The sequence below is a fragment of the Hippoglossus hippoglossus genome, chromosome 12 (genome assembly GCF_009819705.1).
Source record: "Hippoglossus hippoglossus isolate fHipHip1 chromosome 12, fHipHip1.pri, whole genome shotgun sequence".
Classification (NCBI taxonomy): domain Eukaryota; kingdom Metazoa; phylum Chordata; class Actinopteri; order Pleuronectiformes; family Pleuronectidae; genus Hippoglossus; species Hippoglossus hippoglossus.
Genome location: NC_047162.1, coordinates 13,169,521 through 13,191,145, shown reverse-complemented (window position 1 = coordinate 13,191,145; position 21,625 = coordinate 13,169,521). Strand labels below are relative to the sequence as shown.

General features: G+C 40.5%; 3 protein-coding genes across 3 annotated transcripts; 1 reads left to right on the top strand and 2 right to left on the bottom strand.

The window, feature by feature from the left end:
- Positions 1–1,369: 1,369 nt before the first annotated feature.
- On the bottom strand, positions 1,370–3,445 carry rbp4l (retinol binding protein 4, like). Its single transcript, XM_034603052.1, has 5 exons — positions 3,308–3,445; positions 2,806–2,923; positions 2,573–2,709; positions 2,082–2,194; positions 1,370–1,989 (listed from the first exon to the last, which is right to left on the bottom strand). The coding sequence occupies exons 2-5, from the start codon at positions 2,920–2,922 to the stop codon at positions 1,766–1,768; spliced, it is 591 nt and encodes a 196-aa protein (XP_034458943.1). The 5' UTR covers position 2,923; positions 3,308–3,445; the 3' UTR covers positions 1,370–1,765.
- Positions 3,446–8,054: 4,609 nt separating this feature from the next.
- On the top strand, positions 8,055–18,120 carry pde6b (phosphodiesterase 6B, cGMP-specific, rod, beta). Its single transcript, XM_034603045.1, has 24 exons — positions 8,055–8,187; positions 8,287–8,588; positions 8,753–9,064; positions 10,282–10,434; positions 12,063–12,152; positions 12,244–12,384; positions 12,484–12,558; positions 12,658–12,722; positions 12,983–13,049; positions 13,165–13,212; positions 13,347–13,496; positions 13,631–13,774; positions 13,925–13,990; positions 14,129–14,278; positions 14,404–14,511; positions 14,667–14,776; positions 15,082–15,169; positions 15,288–15,388; positions 15,484–15,591; positions 15,749–15,812; positions 15,925–15,999; positions 16,111–16,194; positions 16,618–16,771; positions 16,970–18,120. The coding sequence occupies exons 2-24, from the start codon at positions 8,430–8,432 to the stop codon at positions 17,020–17,022; spliced, it is 2,565 nt and encodes an 854-aa protein (XP_034458936.1). The 5' UTR covers positions 8,055–8,187; positions 8,287–8,429; the 3' UTR covers positions 17,023–18,120.
- Positions 18,121–19,177: 1,057 nt separating this feature from the next.
- On the bottom strand, positions 19,178–20,713 carry LOC117771985 (ATP synthase subunit e, mitochondrial-like). Its single transcript, XM_034602897.1, has 4 exons — positions 20,586–20,713; positions 19,986–20,040; positions 19,395–19,493; positions 19,178–19,265 (listed from the first exon to the last, which is right to left on the bottom strand). The coding sequence occupies exons 1-4, from the start codon at positions 20,619–20,621 to the stop codon at positions 19,240–19,242; spliced, it is 216 nt and encodes a 71-aa protein (XP_034458788.1). The 5' UTR covers positions 20,622–20,713; the 3' UTR covers positions 19,178–19,239.
- Positions 20,714–21,625: the final 912 nt, after the last annotated feature.

The window sequence follows — 21,625 nt, the reverse complement described above, 5'->3', positions numbered from 1 at the left end:
ATGCCCTTTGTACTCGGAGCAAGTGAAAAGTATTTGAATAATGAAAATCCAACCACTGAGAGTTGCACCTTTTGATGTTAACTCTTGCACCTCTGTAGTTTGACCCTGCAAGAAAGATTCAGTCTCCATCGTTCTCACATCAGCTTGTTTCAGGAAGACTCAGGTGTCATTTTCTTGATATTAGTGCATCAATAGAATTTGTATTACAGAAGATATAGACTCTCTTTACTGAAAAAAGAAACTGCACTTGGATCAAATCATTTACTTTTACAAATTCTTGAAGGAAAAGAGAATAATCAGAAAATGGAGAAAATGACCACAGAGATGAGCAGGACAGATTTCAGGATTAAGTTCTGCTGGTGTTTTCAAAACAAGCGAATCTGCAGATAAGTATCATTGGTTGCATGAACATGATCAACGTGAGATCTGCCCCCTACTGGCTGGAGCAGTTTAATATGAGGGTGAATTATATATAACAATTCTACAATACATTTTTTTTAATGGAAATATTTACCAACAGTTAAGTGTATCTACACCTTTACAGAAATAATCTTAACTATGACCATTATAACTGTCTGTGAACTCACTTGTCTTCAAGCGTACTGTTGAATGTTCGACATGATTTGACTGCACTCTAGTGGACACATTCTGCTATAGCAAAAAACAAGTTCTCAGTCATATTATGATGCTGTATACAGATCAGTCAGAAAAATCGAATCACTTCCGGTTTCATGCATTGACAGAACAACTTTTTACATCAACGGTGTGACAACAGAAAGTCAGTGGAGTTATTGACACAGGGTTGTTTAAATGTTTATAACGTCTGTTTATTTTACCTTTAGAGAATTATGTAACTCTGACTTTCTCAAGAAAATGTCTCTCTCAGACTCTTACTGTTTCACTGTCTCTCACTGTAGAATTTATCAAAATGCTGCTTTTTCTAACCTGTGACCATAGAGCCAGTCATCTATGTAATCCAAGCACTAAAGGCTTTTTATGATGGAATAATATATTAAAAGACAGTTATGATGTTGCCTGTTAGATCTGTTCAGACTGAAGGCCCCTGGTGTGATCTTTGACCCACGGAGCACGCTGAGTGGCCCCACACTCCAGTTAGCATAATAGGACTAAAGTTTCTAAATCTCAGTATAAGCCCATTCCTGCTCAGTGCACATTGTGTTTGGTTTGGCTGCGTTTCCCTGAGCTCAGGAGGGATCACAGTCGATTACATGGCCAAAGTGCGACATGTTTACAAGTCTGAACTCATGACCACAGCTTTAATGTGTACACACACGTCTTAAAGCTCAGTGTGTGTGCTTCTCTCAAAGTGAGACCGAACGCCGCAGCTTCAAAAACGACAGAACTCCAATGAATGTTTAGAAAAATATTTTAATCTTCACATTCACTCACAACCCCCGAGCCACGGTGACATTTCTTTTCGACAATCAACTAATGAAGATGAGAAATAGAAGAGGAAATGGATAAAAAAAAAAAACAGATGCAAATTTTGGAAATCAAAGCTGTGATTGGACACATGCAGGTTACTTTACTGTCTCCACTTCACTTTCCCTCCTCTGACTTATTTGACTTTTGCAAAAGAATGAGAGAAGGCCATTCCCTCCACACGATCACTCTCACATGCACATGTCTTTCTCTGACGTGCACTCTCTCATTCTCCCTGTTCTTGCTTTCAGGCCACCTAGACTGCAGCTTGCCGGCCCCCCCTCCTCCTCTCCTCTCTCTATGAGTTGTGTCTCTTCTCTCTCTAGCAGGCTCCGGACTGCAGGACAGGTTGAAACTGTCCGACCATGCAGATGTCCTCCTGCTTCTGACGCACGGTGCGCTGGATGGCGGGGGGAAAGCCGCGGGGGTTCCTGGAAAAGATGATGGCATAGCCGTCATCGCAGCTGCCATCTTCCTTCACGATGCGGCAGGCATAGGTGATGGCGTAGTTGTCGTAGTCGGTGTCGATCACCCAGTAGTTGTCACCTTGTTAGGAGGAGGAGGAGAAGTCAGAGTGAGAAGGAGTGAGGGGATGTGAAAGGAGGATGTGAGGGGGCACATGTGTGCATGTAGCTGACCTCCACTGGACAGGTAGCTGGCCAGGCCCTGGTAGTTCATGAACATCTTGCCGGGGGTAGCAGGGTCAGGGACAGAGTACTGGGCGGCCATGTCGGCGCACACGACCCAGAAACTGCAACACAAAGATGCAAACACAAGTTAACAACTGAAGATTGTTTTTCTTCTTCACTTAAATCAGCAGAGGTTCTTGTTTTCTGTTTGTGAAAGTACATTTGAGCCCACATTCCTGTGTATAATCCCACTCCTCTAATTTGCATTTTCTACCTAATCCTTCATAATCCAGGAAAATGTGGACCCTGAGCACCTTCTTAACTTCTGGCCCTGGAAACTGAATATTTGAGTTGGTCCCCTCCCCAGATCTTAAAGAACCAAGAGGCTCACATGAGGGGGCTTAGGAGATGAGACCAACTGGTTTTGCTTTGGTTAGAGGGAATTTTGTCATTTCTTTATCTGCAGATAATGTCTGATAAATCACGCGCTGACCACTTACCCAAACAGAGTGACACGTCCCTTGGAGGCGGCGGTCATGGAGCCGTCATCGTCGATGGTGTACTCGGCTGAGATGTTGTCCTGCAGGAACAAACCCTCGGGATCTTTCTTCTGCAGCGCGTACCACTTCCCTGCATACTGCAACGGAAAGGAGAAGGAGAAACAAAGTCAGAACTTGTTTTTAAACTTTCTCGAAACACCATGTACGTGTGTGTATGTTTTTAATCAACTCACCCTCTTGGGGTCAAAGTCCTCTTTGACTGAGAAGCTGTCCACGACACAGGAGGCCGACAGGCAGCGCTCGACGCAGGACACCAGGACCAGGATCAGGGCCAGTTTAGAGGATCCCATTCTGTGATAAACAGAGAGTAATGCTCTATAATGACCAGAGGAATCATGGAATTGTTGAATTTAAAGAAAAGTTTCATTATTTATAACCAAACTCAGTCCACCAACTGCAAATATTATAAATGCACCATCAATATATAAAACCACCATGAGACGAACATTAGATCTCAAGTTACGCTGGTGCAATACAACGCTGTGGAAAAAAACGTACAATTATCTGTTAAATTGTCATTTCAAAAACTTCCACTTTAGAAATTTAACTTTATTCAAACAGCGATTTCACAAAGCATCATGATTGTTGACTGATCAGAAATAAAGTGATCTCACAATCTTTGAAAGAAATCACAAAACTAGAGAGTGGCACAAAAACAGAATATCAGATTCTTACCTGTTTTGGATCAAAGTATCAACAGTGGTTAAAACTGGAGCTCTGTACGTGGTTATTCACCAGTTTGAGGCCTGTGTGTTGGACGCTGCCTTTTTATACACACACCACAGACGAGCTTATGGCTGAGTTCCATTGCTTGGAGCTAAATAAGGTGCTTAAACCTGGAGGTAATCCTGTTGGGTTCAAATCCTTAACCGTAATCTGGCTTCTATGTTCAAACTTGCCCAAGACATATTATAAAAACACTCAGACCTTTATGTAACTGACTGGAAGCACAAAGAAAACAAACACACGTACGCCAGAGCTGACAAACGAGTTTGCATTTGTTCGAAATACAGGATGTGATTGATTTGATTAAAGAGATGGTTTTTCCAATTTAATCATTTTAACCAGTTTGGAGCCTCACATGTGTTCTCAGGTAAAAAGGGAGCATCACAAATATTATAAGGATGAAGAGATCATTTAAAAAATATTAGATGCCACAATACCAATAATAACTCAGCTCCATTTGATAAGAAGATTTTAAGTGTAATATTATTTATATAGTGCTTTTCTAGTCTTGATGACCACTCTTAATGCTTTACGGTACAGTTTTTGCTATTCACCCACACACACATTCATTCATTCACATGTCTATGTGAATCTGTGTGAATGTTGTGTTCAGTATCTTGCCCAAGGACACTCCAGCATGTGGAATCAAACCACCAACCTGGTGGTGAGTGGACAACCCGCTCTACCTGCTGAGCCACAGCCCTTACAGTGCCAGTTGGCTCAGAAATGGCTGCGCACAATGGCACTGATCCGTCTGTGAAACTGGGCTTTAAAAAACACTGAGCCTGTGTGGGATCAACGAGAGAATACGATTAAACGCTGCGAAATTAAAGTTGGTTTTTACGTCTTTGTTTTCCTGACACAGCGATTGTTGGCAAACAGCTTTTCAGTCAGTAAAGCCCTATTTACACATTCAGGGAATCCACACTTGAGCCTGTGCACCACTCACAGTCCCAGGCTGAGTCACAGGGACGAGTGAATAATGTTTTACTAAATGCAATCTTCTGATCTCGTTCTGTACTGTGGCTCCTGTTGAGCTGTACATGTAAAAAAATGTCCAGGTAGAGCATCTTGAATCTACATCTGTGTGTGAAATGTGCTCTATGAATAAAACTGCCTTGTCTGTATACACTTTACTGTGTTTCAGCACAGTAAAGATCTAATTGGCAGCTCTTCTTACATGTAATTGCAAATGGAGAGGTGGTAAACACTGTCACTACAACATGCCCTGTGTGTGTGTGTGTTTGTGTGTGTGTGTGTGTGTGTGTGTGTGTGTGTGTGTGTGTGTGTGTGTGTGTGTGTGTGTGTGTGTGTGTTAATGCAGCTACACACAGACACACACCTACTCCCTTCTGTGAACTTGTGAACTCTTATTTCCTGGATTAAGTGTGGTCACATGAGATTACCACCAGCACACTGTATCACGTGATGACATGTAAAGACCTCTCCAATTGTGGCTTTATAATACTATTGCACATTTCTTCATAATAAGAATACTACAGAATAATAATATGAGACTTGAACCACATGTGAGGACACAGACAGGAGAGACAGTCCAGACAGACTCTGCTGCTCAGCACTATAATCCTACTTGCATGTCCTGAAATGCATCATTGACAGAAATAGATTTACTACACACCTTTTTATAGTTACACGTAACAATCCTATAAATAAAATACATTGAATCAAAATTAGAGGTTGTAAGGGAAATGTAACATTTTGATCATTCACAATGTAATCATGTTAATTTCCCCTTTGATTGATCATGATTGAATCTTAGACAATGTAACCTTGATCACACTGTATCCTGTACAACTGAATGAATCTTGGCCTGATTGCCTAAACTATGGCCTTGTTGCCTTGATGCCATCAGCAGATCCTGACCTTTGGCTTAGAAACCCTAACCCTCAACCAGAGGGGGAGGAAGGAGCCAAATGTATAAAGAAAAAGAACAGCTTCCCATCGGTGTGCATATTACAAACCAACCTTTGTCTTGTGCACCAGGCTCTGAGCATTAAAGTGTGACAACACTGTGAGAGATTTGTGTCTCGTTCCTCGTTGTCAGAGTGGGATTGCAGAATTGCCACGACAAGGTTTATAAGGAGGCACATACAAATGCCACTCCTCTATTTTTCAATGCGTTTAAATAAAGTAAAAATGAATTAGTATAATCGTCCAAGGATTTGATTCCCACACACATGTTATGACTCTAGATAAGTCCATTTACAGTAAAGTAATTATTGATGGTAAGTAATTCTATTGATCCTCTAAGACCATTTATATAAATCAACCTTTGACCCTTTGGCCTGAGTCCAAACACGGCTCCATCACCAGAGCCTCCTCCGAGCCTCAGGTCAGGACTTGGCTGATAACTCGGCTGGACCCAGGCTGAGAGGATGTTCTGCTCTCCTCTGCTGAATGTCATGTTTACTACGTTTATATCTTTATTCACTTGACCTGAAACCTTTAGCTTATACTGCAAAGTGCTCAGTCACAAAACGTGGTGATATTTCCTGGTATGTGGGATCATGACTCTTTTTTTTGTAGATACAAAAAGAAGAAATTCATGAGTTTTACTGTTTATTTTCAATTAGCCGAATTCTTGAAGCTTCCTTCTGTATTGAGTCATCGAAAACATTTGCAATAACTGTTTGCGTATTATGTCAAATTGTGTCTTTATTGGCGCAACCCGGTGGCCTATGGGTGTTTAGGACCATGGATCCATATTACCCCCAGTTAGTGTCTAGCTCGGGATCTTTGATGCATTTACTGTCATTCACATAAAATGCCCGCAAATTAAACTACCAAGTGGTTGACAGTAATAATTACTATTCTGTGTTTGCCACAAACTCCTAAAAACACATTTAATCAAGTAAATGCGGTAACAACATGAACCAGGGGTATATGAGGACTTTCATGGGTACAGGGGATAAGATGTGAGTCTGCTGCCATCCTGTGGTACATGTCAGCATTACAAGTAGTGGTTTGGATATACACATGTTTCATTGTATAGTATGTTACGTCCTTAATGAGTATGTTTTAATTTATGTTTAAATAAAATGATAAAAATAAATGTGAGCGATAAAGTTACAAGCCACAAGATCATTACTTATTTCACTCCAACAAACTCCTGAAATAAATTCACTCCTGCAGATTAACACCATAGTGTAAAGTAGCTGTGTGTGAATATTTAATCATCTGTCAGAAAGAGATCAAATACATCTCAATCCTCTTTGGAGAGAAATAAATCGGAACTTCTTAGAATAAAAACATAAAACACGTCAGGTGTGTCAGTGAAGCCTTCAGCCAATCAGAGCAGAGCTGCGTCGTCACAGAGGTGGTTACAGGTGCTGCAGCTGGAGGGAGAACAATGATCTGCAGGGAAAAGACAGACTTCAACTCTAACCAGTATGCATCAGTTACAGCTGAGTTTATTACTGAGGTCAAGTCATGGACGTGTGAGGTCAAGTGAATTGTTGTTTAAAATAAGATGCGTGTCCGTTTGAGGTGTTGTCATCCACGTTTCTTCTTTGGCTGCGACAGGCACCCGTACCGTAACACCTCGAATTACAAGCATCACAATTTAAGCAGCGACTGGCTTCACCGCACAAATGAAAGTAATTGCGATGATTGTGTTTCAGTTTTGTGGCTTTTACATTCGTGTTTTCTGTTAATGTGCTTGTTTGAGCTGTCTCGGCCGCCTTACACACACACACTGGACCTAATCTACTATGGTGGAAGCAGATTATCTATCTGACCCTTTGTTTAAGGTGTTTATGAAACCTGATTATAGACAGGTTCTGTCTGCTCTAAACAAATTGATTCATTTCTACACAGAACCACTGAACATTGTCCACACTGTGACTACCTGCTGCATCCATGGGAACACTGGCCACCGCGGCCAGTCCGACTATGACTAACAGTACAATCTCATTATTGTCACATCGGTATCCAGCCTCTCACTGACTTCTCTCTCTCCGTCTTCTCAGAAAATCTGTGGCGCTCACTCCCTCGTCTCCCGAGTCACTGTCATGGTCATTTCTGTGGAGACTCTGCATGTGGAGAAAGTGGGAGAGTTTGGGGGCTGAGATAATCAGCCGGTGGCCTAACTAAATAGGGCTTAAGCCAGGAGAGGCCTTGTTTAATAAGGACTTAAAGAGCTTGTGCAGTATGGGCCAACATCCCTGACACAGTATAAAGTAGATGATAGATAGAAAAAGGAAAAATATGGAGAATATACTGTAGATATGATGAACAAAAACATGCATGGATGTGTTTAGTGTATCTTAGACTTTTCCTGTATTGTTTATATCAAAGCAGATGACAGATATCTGCTGAAATTAAGGTGAACACATTGCGAAACTTAAAGAGACATGCATTCAGATACATACATTTAATATCTATGTCATCTTTTTAAGTCTGTAATGAATCTCGATTTGCAGTGGAGTGCAAAAAAGAAAAGGGAAGTTGAGTGTTGCTGTAGTTACATGATGCTGTGCTGTCATAATTTCTACATACAGTACATTACGGCATCTATTTCATTTTCAGTGGAACCCAACATGTGTTTGAGTGAACACTGTGTATTTTGGAGGTGTCAGACTTTGATTTGTGCTGTTAAAAAGGTACAGTGAATATCCTGAGGCACACAGAGGGGCTGGATCATCAGGCCACATATCTGTTACTAGATGATCAGCTGACAAGTTTAGCATCGGCAGATCCCCGCTAACCTTCAGCACTATCGGCTGATGACACAGGGATTGTTTGGATTCAGCCCTCCGCCTTGTCCTCAGGGCTCTCCCTCTCTCGCTGCGCTCATCCCACCAACACGGGTGATTTTATCTTTTTTTATCCTTTAGTTTGAATGAGCCCACATCTGATCCCCACTTTCTCTGTGACACATGGGTAAAATCTGCTCTTCTCCTCTTTAGGGGATAAACTGGACAAACAGCGTGCGTCGTTGTGCTTGGTTTTTCCACTCGGAGCCGTTGGATGCAGCTCACGTAAAGCAGCGTTGGGCTGAAGAAGAGGGAGACGACAGGGACATTTGGGAGAAGAGGAGGAAGAGGGAGCCATGAGTGTGCAAAAGGAGGACGTGGAAAAGTTCCTCAATGGGAATCCTGCGTTTGCGAAACAGTACTTTGCCAAGAAGATGAGCCCAGCCTCCATTTCGAAGGCGTCGGGACTCGCAGAGAAACAGATCGACTTCAGCCAGCTCCAGGAGCTCAGTCAGGTAAATTCAATTGTTCCTCTACTTGTTTCTGAAGAAAAAATGGAACCTGTCATTACAGCAAGACCTCTGGCCAGCGTCTGTATTTATTATGTTGGCCTACGTCTTCTGGTCTTCTGTAAGACCAAACTCTAAAAGTGTCTCTGTTTTTTCTCCTCTTCTCCAAGGTCGAGGAAAGCCAAATAATGTACGAACTAATCAAAGACATGCAGGAGAACATCAACGTGGAAAAAGTGGTCTTCAAGATCCTGAAGAGAATCAGCATGCTCATCAATGCCGACCGGTGCAGTTTGTTCATGTACCGGCAGCGGAACGGCATCGGGGAGCTCGCCACCAGGCTCTTCAACGTCAACGCAACGGCAGAGCTGGAGGACTGTGTGGTGCCGCCGGACTCCGAGATCGTCTATCCGCTGGACATGGGAATAGTCGGCAACGTGGCCCAGACCAAGAAGAATGTTAACGTGAAAAATGTCAAAGAGGTAAGAGGGGGAGTGGGGGGGAAGAAAATCCATCAATGAAAGCTAAACTTAAACCTGGACTGATGAAGCCTTAATGCTATCACAGTGTAATTCATCATATTTACACCAGGTGGTGCGACAGCTTTCAATTCCTACATCTCACACATATTGACTTTAACCACTTTACATTTTTAACATTTATAATTTAATTTCTCTACCAGCAGGAAAGAATCGTAATTCATTGATTAAATATGTTTTAATGGGTTTGCCCGTAGTTGTTCTCCTGAAGATGTGATATGGAGATAAGTTAAAATTGCATTCGGAGCAGTTTGTTTGTATTCATCAGCAAATACACAAAGATTGTGTACATCAGCATATACACAACATTTGTGTATATCAGCATATACACTGATATACTGCAGCACAAAGCAGAATCACAGCGCTATGGCAAAGTTTCAGAAATTTTAATCATTTTTAAAATCTATATCTGATAGTAAATTCACTTCTAGGTGAAAATAAGACTTTACCATATCTTGTGTCAGCTTGATGACGTTCAAGTGACAAAACTCAGGACGACTCATTTGTTTTTTATGGGATGTATTAAAAGGTAATGAGACAATAACAAGAAACAGACAAGGAGCAGCCATTGTCCTTAATAATCCAGATGTTTTCATGAAGTATGATATTCTCAACACATTCATAACAGAGCCTGCTGGTTGCAGACAACTGAAAGAAGCATCAGTAACATGTAGCTGTACTTGTGACCAAGTGAGGGTGTAAATCCCCCTTCAGACATAATCCATTTATTTCCAGATCCCATCAGCCTCTGCTCTGGCTGTGGATTAGTCGCCTCTGGCATTTAGTCAGCAAGAATCTAAAACAGATCAAAACTGGTTCACTTTGCACCGTGTGTCCATGTTATACTGCACCTTTCTATCAGAAGACACTAATAATGTATCGTACCACGATTTAAATGAATACTGTGTCATCTTTATGAGCTTTGTGAAGCAGAAAGCTGATAATGACTGTGGGACATTTTGCTTTTGTAAATCATGCAGGAAATAAATCTAATGATTACCTCTTGACATTATCATAAGTAATTTGTTAAACTTGATTTATGTACATAGCTTAGAGGCCCCACTTCACTTCCTATGTACAACAAAATACATTCATGAAAATATTAATAAATTGTGTGTGTGTGCACAAAAGAGTGTTTCATAATATTTTCTCTCTTTTAGAACCAGCACTTCAGCTCGTTTGTCGACGAGCTCACAGAATACGAGACCAGGAACATTCTGGCCACACCCATCCTCAACGGTAAAGACATGGTGGCTGTGATCATGGCTCTGAACAAAACCAACGGACCACATTTCACTGCCGAGGACGAAGACGTGAGTCCGGACTACACGTCAGAAGACACACACAGAACACACACACAGAACACACACAGAACAGACACACAGAACATAATACAGAGGCTAAACTATTGATTCTGCTTTTGGCTTCAATCAGAAGAAATTGAGCATTGATAGTTTATCACATTTTGATGAAGGGTGTCACCACAGCTGGAGGGGAATTCCCTTTGAGCCGATGAGGCGTGTGTTTAAAGGGGACATATCATGAAAATTCCACTTTGTTAGTGCTTCTACACATTAATTTGGGTATCTGGCATGTCTACCAACCCAAAAACTCTGGAAAAAAAACACTCGCGCGTTTTGTTATGGTTCCTCTAAGTCAGAAACGTCATGCTTGAGTGACTGGAATGAGCTTCCTGTGTATTGTGTCGTCACAATACACGCGCATTTCTCCGCGCATTTCTCCGCGCTGGTCAGCCCCATAGACTGTATATATAAGGTCAGCCCGCGATTCTGCTTTCTCCGCTTGTTGTTGTACCCGTTGAATGTCGGGGTTCGGGGGTAAATGATGGTCTTCATAGCCCCCCCCACCCCTTTCTTTCTCTCTCTGTCTGTCTGCTTGTGTGCTTGTAGTGGATGGGCAGAGGGGGACATTTAATTATGTGATTGGGAAAATTAAAACTCCAGGACAACAGAAGGGGAATACAAAGTATGGGATGCATATTTGATAATTTATATCATATAAAATATGTAATTTATATCGTTTAAAATCATGGGGGAGAGGGGGGAGGGGGGAGCTGGCTCATTAGCATTTAAAGGAACAGGCACTCAAAACAGGTCACTCTGTGGAGGGCTGTTTTATACAGGGTAAAAAGGGTGCTGTTTTAAATGATCCTTGTGGTATTTTGACCAAAGTATGTTACAGACATTTCATTAAGACCCCAAGGAACCATATCAACTTGTGGTAAAATGGGCATGCTATGTCCCCTTTAACATAGGTTGAGTCATTAATCCATCATGGATGGTGATCCCTATCAGGAATGAACTAAAAATAGAAATAAGCCTGAGGTTAAGACAGGTCAGTAAGAGACGTGGGCAGCAGATTAATGGAATAATTAATAGACAGACATGAATCAAACTGTTCCAAATAGCTGATGCTCAATTAGGTGCATGAAAGAGAATATAAATAAACTATAAACTATACATTGTAGCTACCAGGGCTGTTAACTTTTCTTAATATCATCATTAAATTAATACATTATAATGTTCTTTAACTGTTTAGGCCTATACACTAAAACAGTCAAATATCAACAGATAATGAAAGAAACAAGTAGAATGAGAACAGAGAAATTCCAAAGACGGATTGTAAATAATAACACTTTCTATTTGCTTCAGTTTTGTCATGATATTTAATTAACTTAATTAAAAAAACACAGTCATCTTACTCTCCTCTGACCAAATCCTGTTTCTGGAACAAGCAAAATCACGGACTGATTCAAACCCACATTTATGGTGCAGTGTTTTTTTTAAATCACACCTTGTCTTTGTGCAGCCTTTCATATTTGATATTATCAAACATAACTGCATCTTATATTATTAAGTCACAATGTTTGTTGTGTCCTACGGTGCCTTAAAACTGCTTTTTCTCTCGTTTGTTCATTTAGCTTTTTTTAAAGTATCTGAAAGTCGCCTCTTTGAACTTGAAGATCTACCATCTGAGTTACCTGCACAACTGCGAGACACGTAAAGGACAGGTACACTCTTTTTATATACTGTTGCATTTGCACTACTTGAATTAAACGCTGCACATGAGCGTACATACTCCATGTGTTTTGCGTTTCCTAGCTGCTGCTCTGGTCGGCCAACAAGGTGTTTGAGGAGCTCACAGACATTGAGCGACAGTTTCACAAAGCCTTGTACACAGTCCGAGCCTACCTCAACTGTGACCGCTACTCCGTGGGCTTACTCGACATGACAAAGGAAAAGGTAGCTGACCTGTAGTATCGCACATTTTGTGCATATATGTATTTAAAACCATGAAGTCACTTCTTTCCTCTGCACTTTTCTGTGTGTGTCTCTTCCCAGGAGTTCTTTGACATCTGGCCTGTGTTGATGGGCGAGCAGCCACCGTACTCTGGTCCCATAACTCCAGATGGCAGGGTACTTTTGTTTCATCACATTTATCTTACAGTGTTATCAGCGCTCTAAAGTATTTGAAGATGGCCTTTCTCTGACCTCTACATTTGATTCTTTCTCCAGGAAGTAATTTTCTACAAAGTGATTGATTATATATTACACGGAAAAGAAGACATCAAAGTAATACCGTAAGTAACGATGTTGTCACGTTCACCTCAGGCTGAATATTTATTCCACATGTGATGATGGAATGATTGACAACAATATACCAATACCCCTTTTTAAGTTATTGAATTTCCAGGACTAATTGAAGAAAATGGCATTTTATGCTAATTTTATTCAGTGATAAACACAGACTAAAAACTATGACAAATGCATTGATCAAAGCAGATTGTCAGTCGACCATCACATAACTGTTAACTTGTCTGTTCACTGGTCTGTCACACAGGAGCCCACCTGCAGATCACTGGGCCTTGTCTAGCGGGCTGCCAACCTATGTTGCTGAGAGCGGATTTGTGAGTTGTTTTTGTTTTTACACTTTACAAAAAGATGTTGAATCAGTTAACACCAAATTTAACTATTTGCATATTTAACCCTGTGATCAATCTTTTTTCTTTTCCTTCTACGTAGATTTGTAACATTATGAATGCAGCCGCTGATGAGACGTTTCAGTTTCAGGTAAGAGACCTAAGAAAGGCCAAACACCACTGAAGTGGAACACTACTTGGATCTCATACAAGATTATTACAATTATTTATAAGATTTAAATTTATATTATTACTATAATTATTATTGTTATTGTTATTTTGCAGACTGAGCCTCTTGACAGCAGTGGCTGGACCATAAAAAACGTTCTCTCGCTGCCAATTGTCAACAAAAAAGAAGAGATTGTGGGTGTGGCCACTTTTTACAACAGAAAAGATGGAAAGCCTTTTGATGATCAGGATGAGCAGCTCATGGAGGTAAAACTAATCACTCCTGTAATGTTGTGATACAATGGAAATATGTTTTTTTTTCTGTTTATTTGTATTTGTCTGTGGATAAATACATAAAATGTAAAGTTCACAATGAGCTGAGCCTCTTTCTTGTCTCGCAGGCTTTGACCCAGTTCCTGGGCTGGTCGGTGTTGAACACGGACACTTACGACAAAATGAACAAGCTGGAGAACCGGAAAGAAATCGCTCAGGACATGGTGCTGTACCATGTCAAATGTCGGGATGATGAGATTCAGAATGTCCTGGTCAGTGCTCTATATTAGATTTATATTTGTATGTACCTTTGTCAAAGGTCTAGTGACCTTGTCAACAGTGTTTCATGAAAAAAATTACACTCTCTGTTCACTATGACTGTTTTACAACCAATGCACATGACAACCTCTCGTTTCTCCCAGAACACCCGAGAGGTCTACAGCCGTGAACCTGCAGCGTGTGAAGAGGATGAGCTTCTTGCCATTCTGGTAAAACTAAAACTTGACTTGTGCAAGTTTGTGGGAGTGTGACATCGCATTTGCAAGAAACCAAGTCAGTTACTAAATCTGTTATGTTTGCCACCAGTGCTTTTATCCCACTCTGCTTCCTGTTCATTCCTCTCTTAGAAAAAAGAACTACCTCCGATGATTAACAAGTTCGAGGTCTACCAGTTCCACTTCTCGGATTTTAACTGCACAGAGATGGAGCTGGTGAAGTGCGCGATCCAGATGTACTATGAGGTCGGGGTGGTCAAGAAGTTCCAGGTCCCTCAAGAGGTGATCTAGACCAACAAATAATCACACGTACTAATATTCCCTCTCCAGATTGTGTGCCACAGGTTTGTTATGTCTTGATTTCACCAGCTCCAGGTTCACAGTGTTGGTTCTACACTTCACTTTAGGTGCTGGTTCGGTTCCTGTACTCTGTCAGTAAAGGCTACAGACGAATCACCTACCACAACTGGCGTCATGGCTTCAACGTTGGACAGACCATGTTTACGCTATTAACGGTATTATTAAGTTCACCTCTATTTACAGTAGGAGCTTTTTAGGTTTCTGCATATAAATGTTCAACTTTGATATCTCAAAGTCTTTACTGCACTCCACCATGTTTTGTGTAATTGTTTTACTGGACTACTTTGTGTGTGTGGGTGTGTGTGTTCAGACGGGGATGCTGAAGCGATACTACACTGACCTGGAGGTGATGGCCATGATAACCGCAGGCTTCCTGCATGATATCGATCACAGAGGGACAAACAACTTGTACCAAGTCAAGTAAGTGCTGATGGGAACTTCTTCACAGTAGAAACAAAATTAAACCCCAAATTATACAAACACACAACACCTGTTTTTTAAGTCAAATTTATTTTATTGTATGTGTATGTGATGTTAACTATTCATGAAGACTTTGCAAATAAAACTTATTCCATTGGGACTATAACCAGCAGCCTGGAATAAAAGAAATGATTAGAAGCCCTACACTCATACTCCCATTGTCAATACTGAAGCCTTTATACTCGAAGCTGATTGTGATTGTTGTTAATCTCATGTTTAATCCCATTGATTTCTGATTCCAACAGATCTGGGAACCCTATGGCCAAGCTCCATGGCTCCTCCATCCTGGAACGGCACCATCTAGAGTTTGGAAAGTTCCTTTTGAATGATGACGTGAGAAAAAGATGTGAACTAAAATACAACTTAACTCATGCATCACTGACACCTCGTCATCTCCTACAGTGGCTAACTATGACTGGTGTCCACCTCCCTCCCTTCCTCTCACCTGCAGTCACTGAACATCTACCAGAACCTCCACAGGCGACAGGTGGACCATGTCATTCATCTCATGGACATCGCCATCATCGCCACGGACCTGGCTCTTTATTTCAAGTCAGAACAGACTCCTACTTATTGCTCTCTACTACCTTCATGTCTATATGGTAAAGAATATACCAGTGAAATACTTCCTTTCCTTGTATTCCCAGGAAAAGAACCATGTTCCAGAAGATCGTGGACCTTTCCCACACGTATGAGGACGAGAAGAAGTGGGTCGACTTCATGTCTCTAGAAACGACCAGGAAAGAGATCCTCATGTGAGTCAAACGAACACACACACACACACACACACACACACACACACACACACACACACACACACACACACACACACACACACACACACACACACACACACAGACAGTTCTTTCTTTTGTTGCTTGAGGTTTCTCTGATTCACACATTTCGTTTCAGGGCCATGATGATGACCGCATGTGACTTGTCCGCCATCACGAAGCCTTGGGAGGTACAGAGCAAGGTGAGAAGCTCAAACATTCAATAAAAGAGAGACTCGCTGAGTGCTTGCTGCTTCTCCAATCTTGACTCTGTGTGTCTGTGTGTGTGTGTGTGTGTGTGTGGTTGTGTCTCAGGTTGCCTTGTCTGTAGCAGCAGAGTTTTGGGAGCAGGGTGACCTGGAAAGGACGGTACTAGAACAGCAACCCATTGTGAGTTTACAAATTCAAACAATGAGCATCAATCTGAAACTGTGTGCAGCACTAATACAACTATATTGATTGTTTTTAATTTAATTATTTTGTCAATGTCCCTCCCAACAGCCCATGATGGACAGGAACAAGTCAGCCGATCTTCCAAAACTACAATGTGGTTTCATTGACTTTGTCTGCACGTTTGTCTACAAGGTAATGATTCACAATTGTGCTGTTTTCGGTTTATGTTTTTTTTGGGGGGGGCGGGTTCCCGGTCCATTTTATTTTGGATTGTGAAATTGTGTACAAGATGGGTCTGAAAAAATAAAGGCCAGCAGATCATGTTGTACCTCCTGAGCCACAACCGCCCAGGTGGTAGAGTGGGACGTCCACGTATCAGAATGGTTAGATCCCCAGAACCCAACCTTGACTGCTATTAAGTCAGGGTGAGAATGATGTGCGATAGAAAAGCGAAGCCGTATAGAAGCACCGTTTCTTTGAATGGGGGAATGTGACTACTAACCCCCTCACATTATGTTCACAGTAACATCAAAAAGCATGAAGAAAAACCTCCTTGACTAAACTTTAACTATTTGTATTGACGTAATTTGTCGCTTCCCCTTTTTTTCCGTTCAGGAGTTCTCTCGCTTCCACCCACAAATCCAGCCCATGCTGGACGGCATCCTCAACAACAGGAAGGAGTGGAACGCTAGGAAAGAGGAGTATGAAGCCAAACTCAAAGTTATAGAGGAAGAGAAGGCTGCTCGAGAGGCGGCTGCACCCAGTAAAGGTGATTCTGTGGAATAATGCAGTTGTCTGGTATATCATATGGTGGAGTAGTAGCCTACGAAAAGACAGTGAAGCTTGAAATTGTACAGTTAAATAGTTGTGTGTTAATCAGTTTTTTAGCCATAACACAAAAAAGAAAATGTAACCTGATTCACAAATATATTGATTATTTTCTCTGATCATTTCTTTGTTCACTTAGCTCCTGCAAACAACCCCGGTGGTGGAGGCTCCAAGACCTGCTCTGTGTGCTAGAAGGTCAAAGAAAAATGGAAGAAACTGTGCACATAGGCAGCTCCTGACAGACGGACTTCAGCTTCACCTTCTATCAGTCTCAGCTCCAGCAAAACAAATGCAAAGAGTCAGCAAAGACTTGAGTGAGTGTAAAAGCCCAATAATATTAATTCAGAAAAATTGCTTCTGATCGGAAATGACAAAGCTGAACAAGGAGAGAATCCTCACCAGGAAGAGCAGTGTTTTATTTTGAAGGGAAAGTAAGCAAATGAGCCACAAAAATAAAAACAGGAACAACCGGGGAAAAAAGTTCACTTCAAGTTGAAATGTGAATCAAGAGTTGAGGTGGATTTTGAATCTCGGGTTTTCTCTCATACAGTTTCCTGATGTTTGAGGATAAAGTAGAAGTTATGTAAACGTGAACCTTCCAGTCCCAGTCACTGTAGACTGTTGGTTTCTAGCACACTGTACATTAATGTAATGTTCATTGAGTATAGATTTTTCTGAATCTTAGTCCAGATCATGGGTAGATAGAACTGTTATTAAACTACTGTACATATATTCCAAAAATGATGAGGTCATGTTCACTCCTTCCAGTCACCTATCATTTACAAAATGAGAGTTTGTTTACCTTGATCGCAGAGAGCCAAAGGTAGAGGGGGAGCTCAGGGCTGCTCAGCTTTTCTTTGCTTCATAAAAATGTCATAGACGTTTAACTTTACTGTCAGCAAACAAGCCTGTAGCTGCTTTCTCATGATGCCTTCTTACTGTACATACATCTGAAAGAGTAGCTGTTATTTCATTTTATGAATATAGATAGTTACGAATGTCTTGCAGCATTTTGAAACCCAGACTTGTTGCTGGGGTCAGATAAGATTTATTTTATTATGGACGACATAATGAGTCAAATTTTTTGAGCAGCAGCAGGAGCAACTATCTTTCTCCACCTGCTACTAAAAGTAGAAAATAAATAATAAAATTTACCTTTCTTGAAAAGGAGCAGGAGTCAGTTACAGTTAACAACCTGAGGACTCACTCCAGATCTGCAGCCATTGTTTCACAATATGCAACAATGGCTTTTTTTTTCCATGTGAAGGGGGAATGAAAAAAAAAATATGGCTCTAATTCAAACTCCAAACATAAAAGATCTGAACCGTGATCTGTTTTAAGGCATGGTTCTAAACAACCAGCCCATCGTGTATCGGTCTCTGCAGAGGCTCCAGGGAGCCTCTGAACTTCTTGTAAAAACTTGTACATATCTTTCCCTCCCTGTAAATACAGAAAAAATATTTTTTTAGTTGATATATAGATGCTTATTTTTTTTAATTAGGATGTTAGTGATATTAACAGGCACTGGTAAATGAGTCATCTAGTAATTTTGTTGTCTCCTTATTTATTATCAACATATGAAAATGGGTTTATCAGAGATGACCAACTTGTATTAGGAAATACAGTCAGTAATTATTAACATGTTGTGGATATACCCTTAACATTTTTAAATAGTCTATTTACCTTTTGGTCAGTATATTCAAGCTTGTCTCTTTATGTGATCCATGTGTACAATGAAGATCCAAATAAAGCAAATGTATTTTTATCAGGTATCTGAGTGAATTAATTGTCTGATATTAAAAGTGCAACTTACTTAGAAGTTAAAATGATAATATATTGATTACCACATTATCTGCCAGAAATGTAATTAAAAACAGACACATTTAGTTTGAGTCAGCAACTGCTCGTAGTTTCCTAGCCATCACTGTTATCATAATGCACTAGCATGAACTATTTAATGCGATAATGCAATGCAGAGTTCATAATGAAGGTTAAGATATTACACAACACACAAGAGTATTGAGGGGACATTTCTGTCCACACTGCACTTTCTACGACTGGTCCCTGACCCCAATCCTGGGATTGCTGCTAAACTAGGCCAGGATTACAACCGTGCTCCAGCCCCAGGCTCATCTTCTGAAGGACAGGTGTGCGTGCGTGCGTGCGCACGCACGCACGCGCACACACGCACACACACACACGTTTGCTGAACTGTAACTAACAAACTAAACCTGAATAATAACTTGATTCTTATTTTTATGATATTAACTGGGTTGATGTTATTGTTATTTTAGTATGAACTTAAACCCACATAAAAAAAAACACAAGTAACAGAAGAACACTTTGATGATTACATGAAAAATAAGTTTTATTGGGTTTGAAACACACGGACACAGGTCCACAGATACATCACTTGAGGATGGTTTCAGAATTTGCTGCAGAGAAAAGAGACAAGAGGGGGAAATGTAAACAAAACAGTTTGTGATGTCACATTATCATAACGCACATTATAGACAATCTTTGTTTGATAGGCCGGTGGAGACAAATTAATGTGTCTTTGTTACCTTCTGACAGCTGTTTGTAGATGCGTTCCTGCTCCTCTCTGGCCATTTTCTCCGCCTCCTCAACCTTCCTCTCCTCCTCAGCAATGGGCTTTAGGTAGTCTGATAAAGGAGAACGACACAGATACTTAATGATGGAGTCAAGGTAGATCATTAAATTAGCTTGATGCAGTGTGCAAAATATTCTACTGATAACTACGGACTTCATCGTCATGTGCACATCCTACAGGTATTAGTAAGAAGATTTCTAATACACTAAGATCAATAGATGTGATATACTGTAGATTAGAGAAGGCCTATGTTAGCCATATGAATCTGAATCTGTAAGGTTGCAAAGCAAAAACTACCTGTGAATTGTATTGTTTTTTGTACTTTAGTGTATTTTGAAGCAGCGGACATCTTACTCTAGTGGCACTAGTTTTTAATGTATTTCATTTTATTCTGTATTTAACGTCAACAGATGTATGTTATGTTTTTATGTGTTTGGTTTCTTCCCTTGTTATGTGTTGTGCTGTGATTGTTGTCTCGTCCTGGGCACAGATGTGTGGTAATAAAGTATGAATCTATGTTCAGACATGAAGAGAAGCAACTCACCAAACCTCTGTTTGCCATAGAAGACGCCGAGCAGCAGGGCAGACCACCTGGCCGTCTGAAATACACATGATTCACAAGTGTTAACCAGACATGTACCAGCTGGGACATGTCAGTGATCTGAAGGTTACTATCATGCTTCTGTGACTGGACTCTTTTAAACAGCTGAGAGCTAAAATGTCTGTTTTCTCTACGAACTGACTCCAGATCAGTGAACACCAGGCTCTGCAGTGAGTGTGTGGGGCGAAGTTCAGTCTCTGACCTTCCTGCTAAACGGATTTAACGCTGTTTCTCTATAACCTGACTGACATGACACACCAGGTTTATTAACACACTACAACCAGTAACAACAACCATGAGCCTGGCCTCAGACAGATGTGTAAGATCCAGTGTTTCTGCAGCGGTTTGTGTCGTGAGTGCGGTTCACCTGTCAATGTCACTGCTAGCAGACACTAGCTAGCATGCTAGCACAACAACCGACACCGGTGGCTAGTTAGCTGAGAGCTACACATCCTGAGACGACAGTTCTACTGTGAGCTCTTTCCTCTAAACTTAAAGAAACATAAGAATAATATTTAAATATCGTGTTATCTGTGTTTTTACCTTGATGAGCGGAGAAACTGCGACTGGAGGAACCATCGTGACGCGAGGAAGTGACTTCCGGTCAAAGCGGAAGTGAGTTTTATTTATTCTTTTGATAGAGGAGCTAGCAGCTAAGTTAAATCTGTTCTTTCTAAACTTTAAACGTTGTGTCGACTTTTCCTCTTCCAACTTTATTTGACTTATGTTTGCTTTGTTTTATTTGTATTTGTTTTTACTTCAGAACAGGGAAACTGAAGATACAATGTCAGATTGGATGAAGGTTTGTGAATCATCAGATACTAACAACTCTCAGTAATTAGATATCCAGTTACTTATTGTTCAGAATATTAAGAACTAACTGTTTCAAAATAACCACGTAGTTATCTTTTTATTTAATCTAACAATGTGTTATATATATATATATATATATATATATATATATATATATATATATAGTAGTTAAATTAATTTAGTTTATCCACTTTGCCTTTTTCTCCATTAGTGGTAACTTAACAATGTTTGTTAGTTTTATATGCTTGAATATTGCAGAAACATTTAATATAAGATACTTTTACTTTTACTCAAATACTTTTATTGTGAAGCATTACTTGAAATTTTCCAATGTTCAACATACATTGTTTCATTTCAAAAAATATTATCACAAAGGAATCTGATTTTTTCCAAGTTGAGAGTATCAGTCAAAGTTGTTATCCAATGTTTGAAAGTGAGTATTTCCTTAGTCTTCCATGTAGGAGAATAATCTTTGCACAAAGTCGTCCATAGGACAGAAGATGCTGCTGTTCACTCAGTGAATGTTGCCGTTCTCAGAGTCACCCAGTGTTTAGTGGATCTAGTTCTTACTTTTAACAATATATCTGTTCATATGTGGCAGCAGAATGCATTAGGTCTTATATGGGACACTTGCAGTGTTAAGAGGTTTGACCCACTTTGGAAACAGCGCACATTCAATTAATATGTATATCTGTGTGTCTGTGGCCTGTTTATATTCCAGGGCCTCTGTTCAATTCTCGGCCTCTAATTGATTTATTATTTTTGCTGCT

Coding starts and splice junctions, on each gene's coding strand:
- rbp4l (XM_034603052.1), bottom strand. CDS start 2,922: ATGGGATCCTCTAAACTGGCCCTGATCCTGGTCCTGGTGTCCTGCGTC. Junction 2,710..2,805: donor AGGACTTTGACCCCAAGAGG/GTGAGTTGATTA, acceptor TTTCCGTTGCAG/TATGCAGGGAAGTGGTACGC. Junction 1,990..2,081: donor CAGCTACCTGTCCAGTGGAG/GTCAGCTACATG, acceptor CCTCCTAACAAG/GTGACAACTACTGGGTGATC.
- pde6b (XM_034603045.1), top strand. CDS start 8,430: ATGAGTGTGCAAAAGGAGGACGTGGAAAAGTTCCTCAATGGGAATCCT. Junction 13,050..13,164: donor ATGTTGCTGAGAGCGGATTT/GTGAGTTGTTTT, acceptor CCTTCTACGTAG/ATTTGTAACATTATGAATGC. Junction 15,813..15,924: donor CTTGGGAGGTACAGAGCAAG/GTGAGAAGCTCA, acceptor GTTGTGTCTCAG/GTTGCCTTGTCTGTAGCAGC.
- LOC117771985 (XM_034602897.1), bottom strand. CDS start 20,621: ATGGTTCCTCCAGTCGCAGTTTCTCCGCTCATCAAG. Junction 20,041..20,585: donor CAGTTTCTCCGCTCATCAAG/GTAAAAACACAG, acceptor TGTGTATTTCAG/ACGGCCAGGTGGTCTGCCCT. Junction 19,266..19,394: donor CTACAAACAGCTGTCAGAAG/GTAACAAAGACA, acceptor TTTTCTCTGCAG/CAAATTCTGAAACCATCCTC.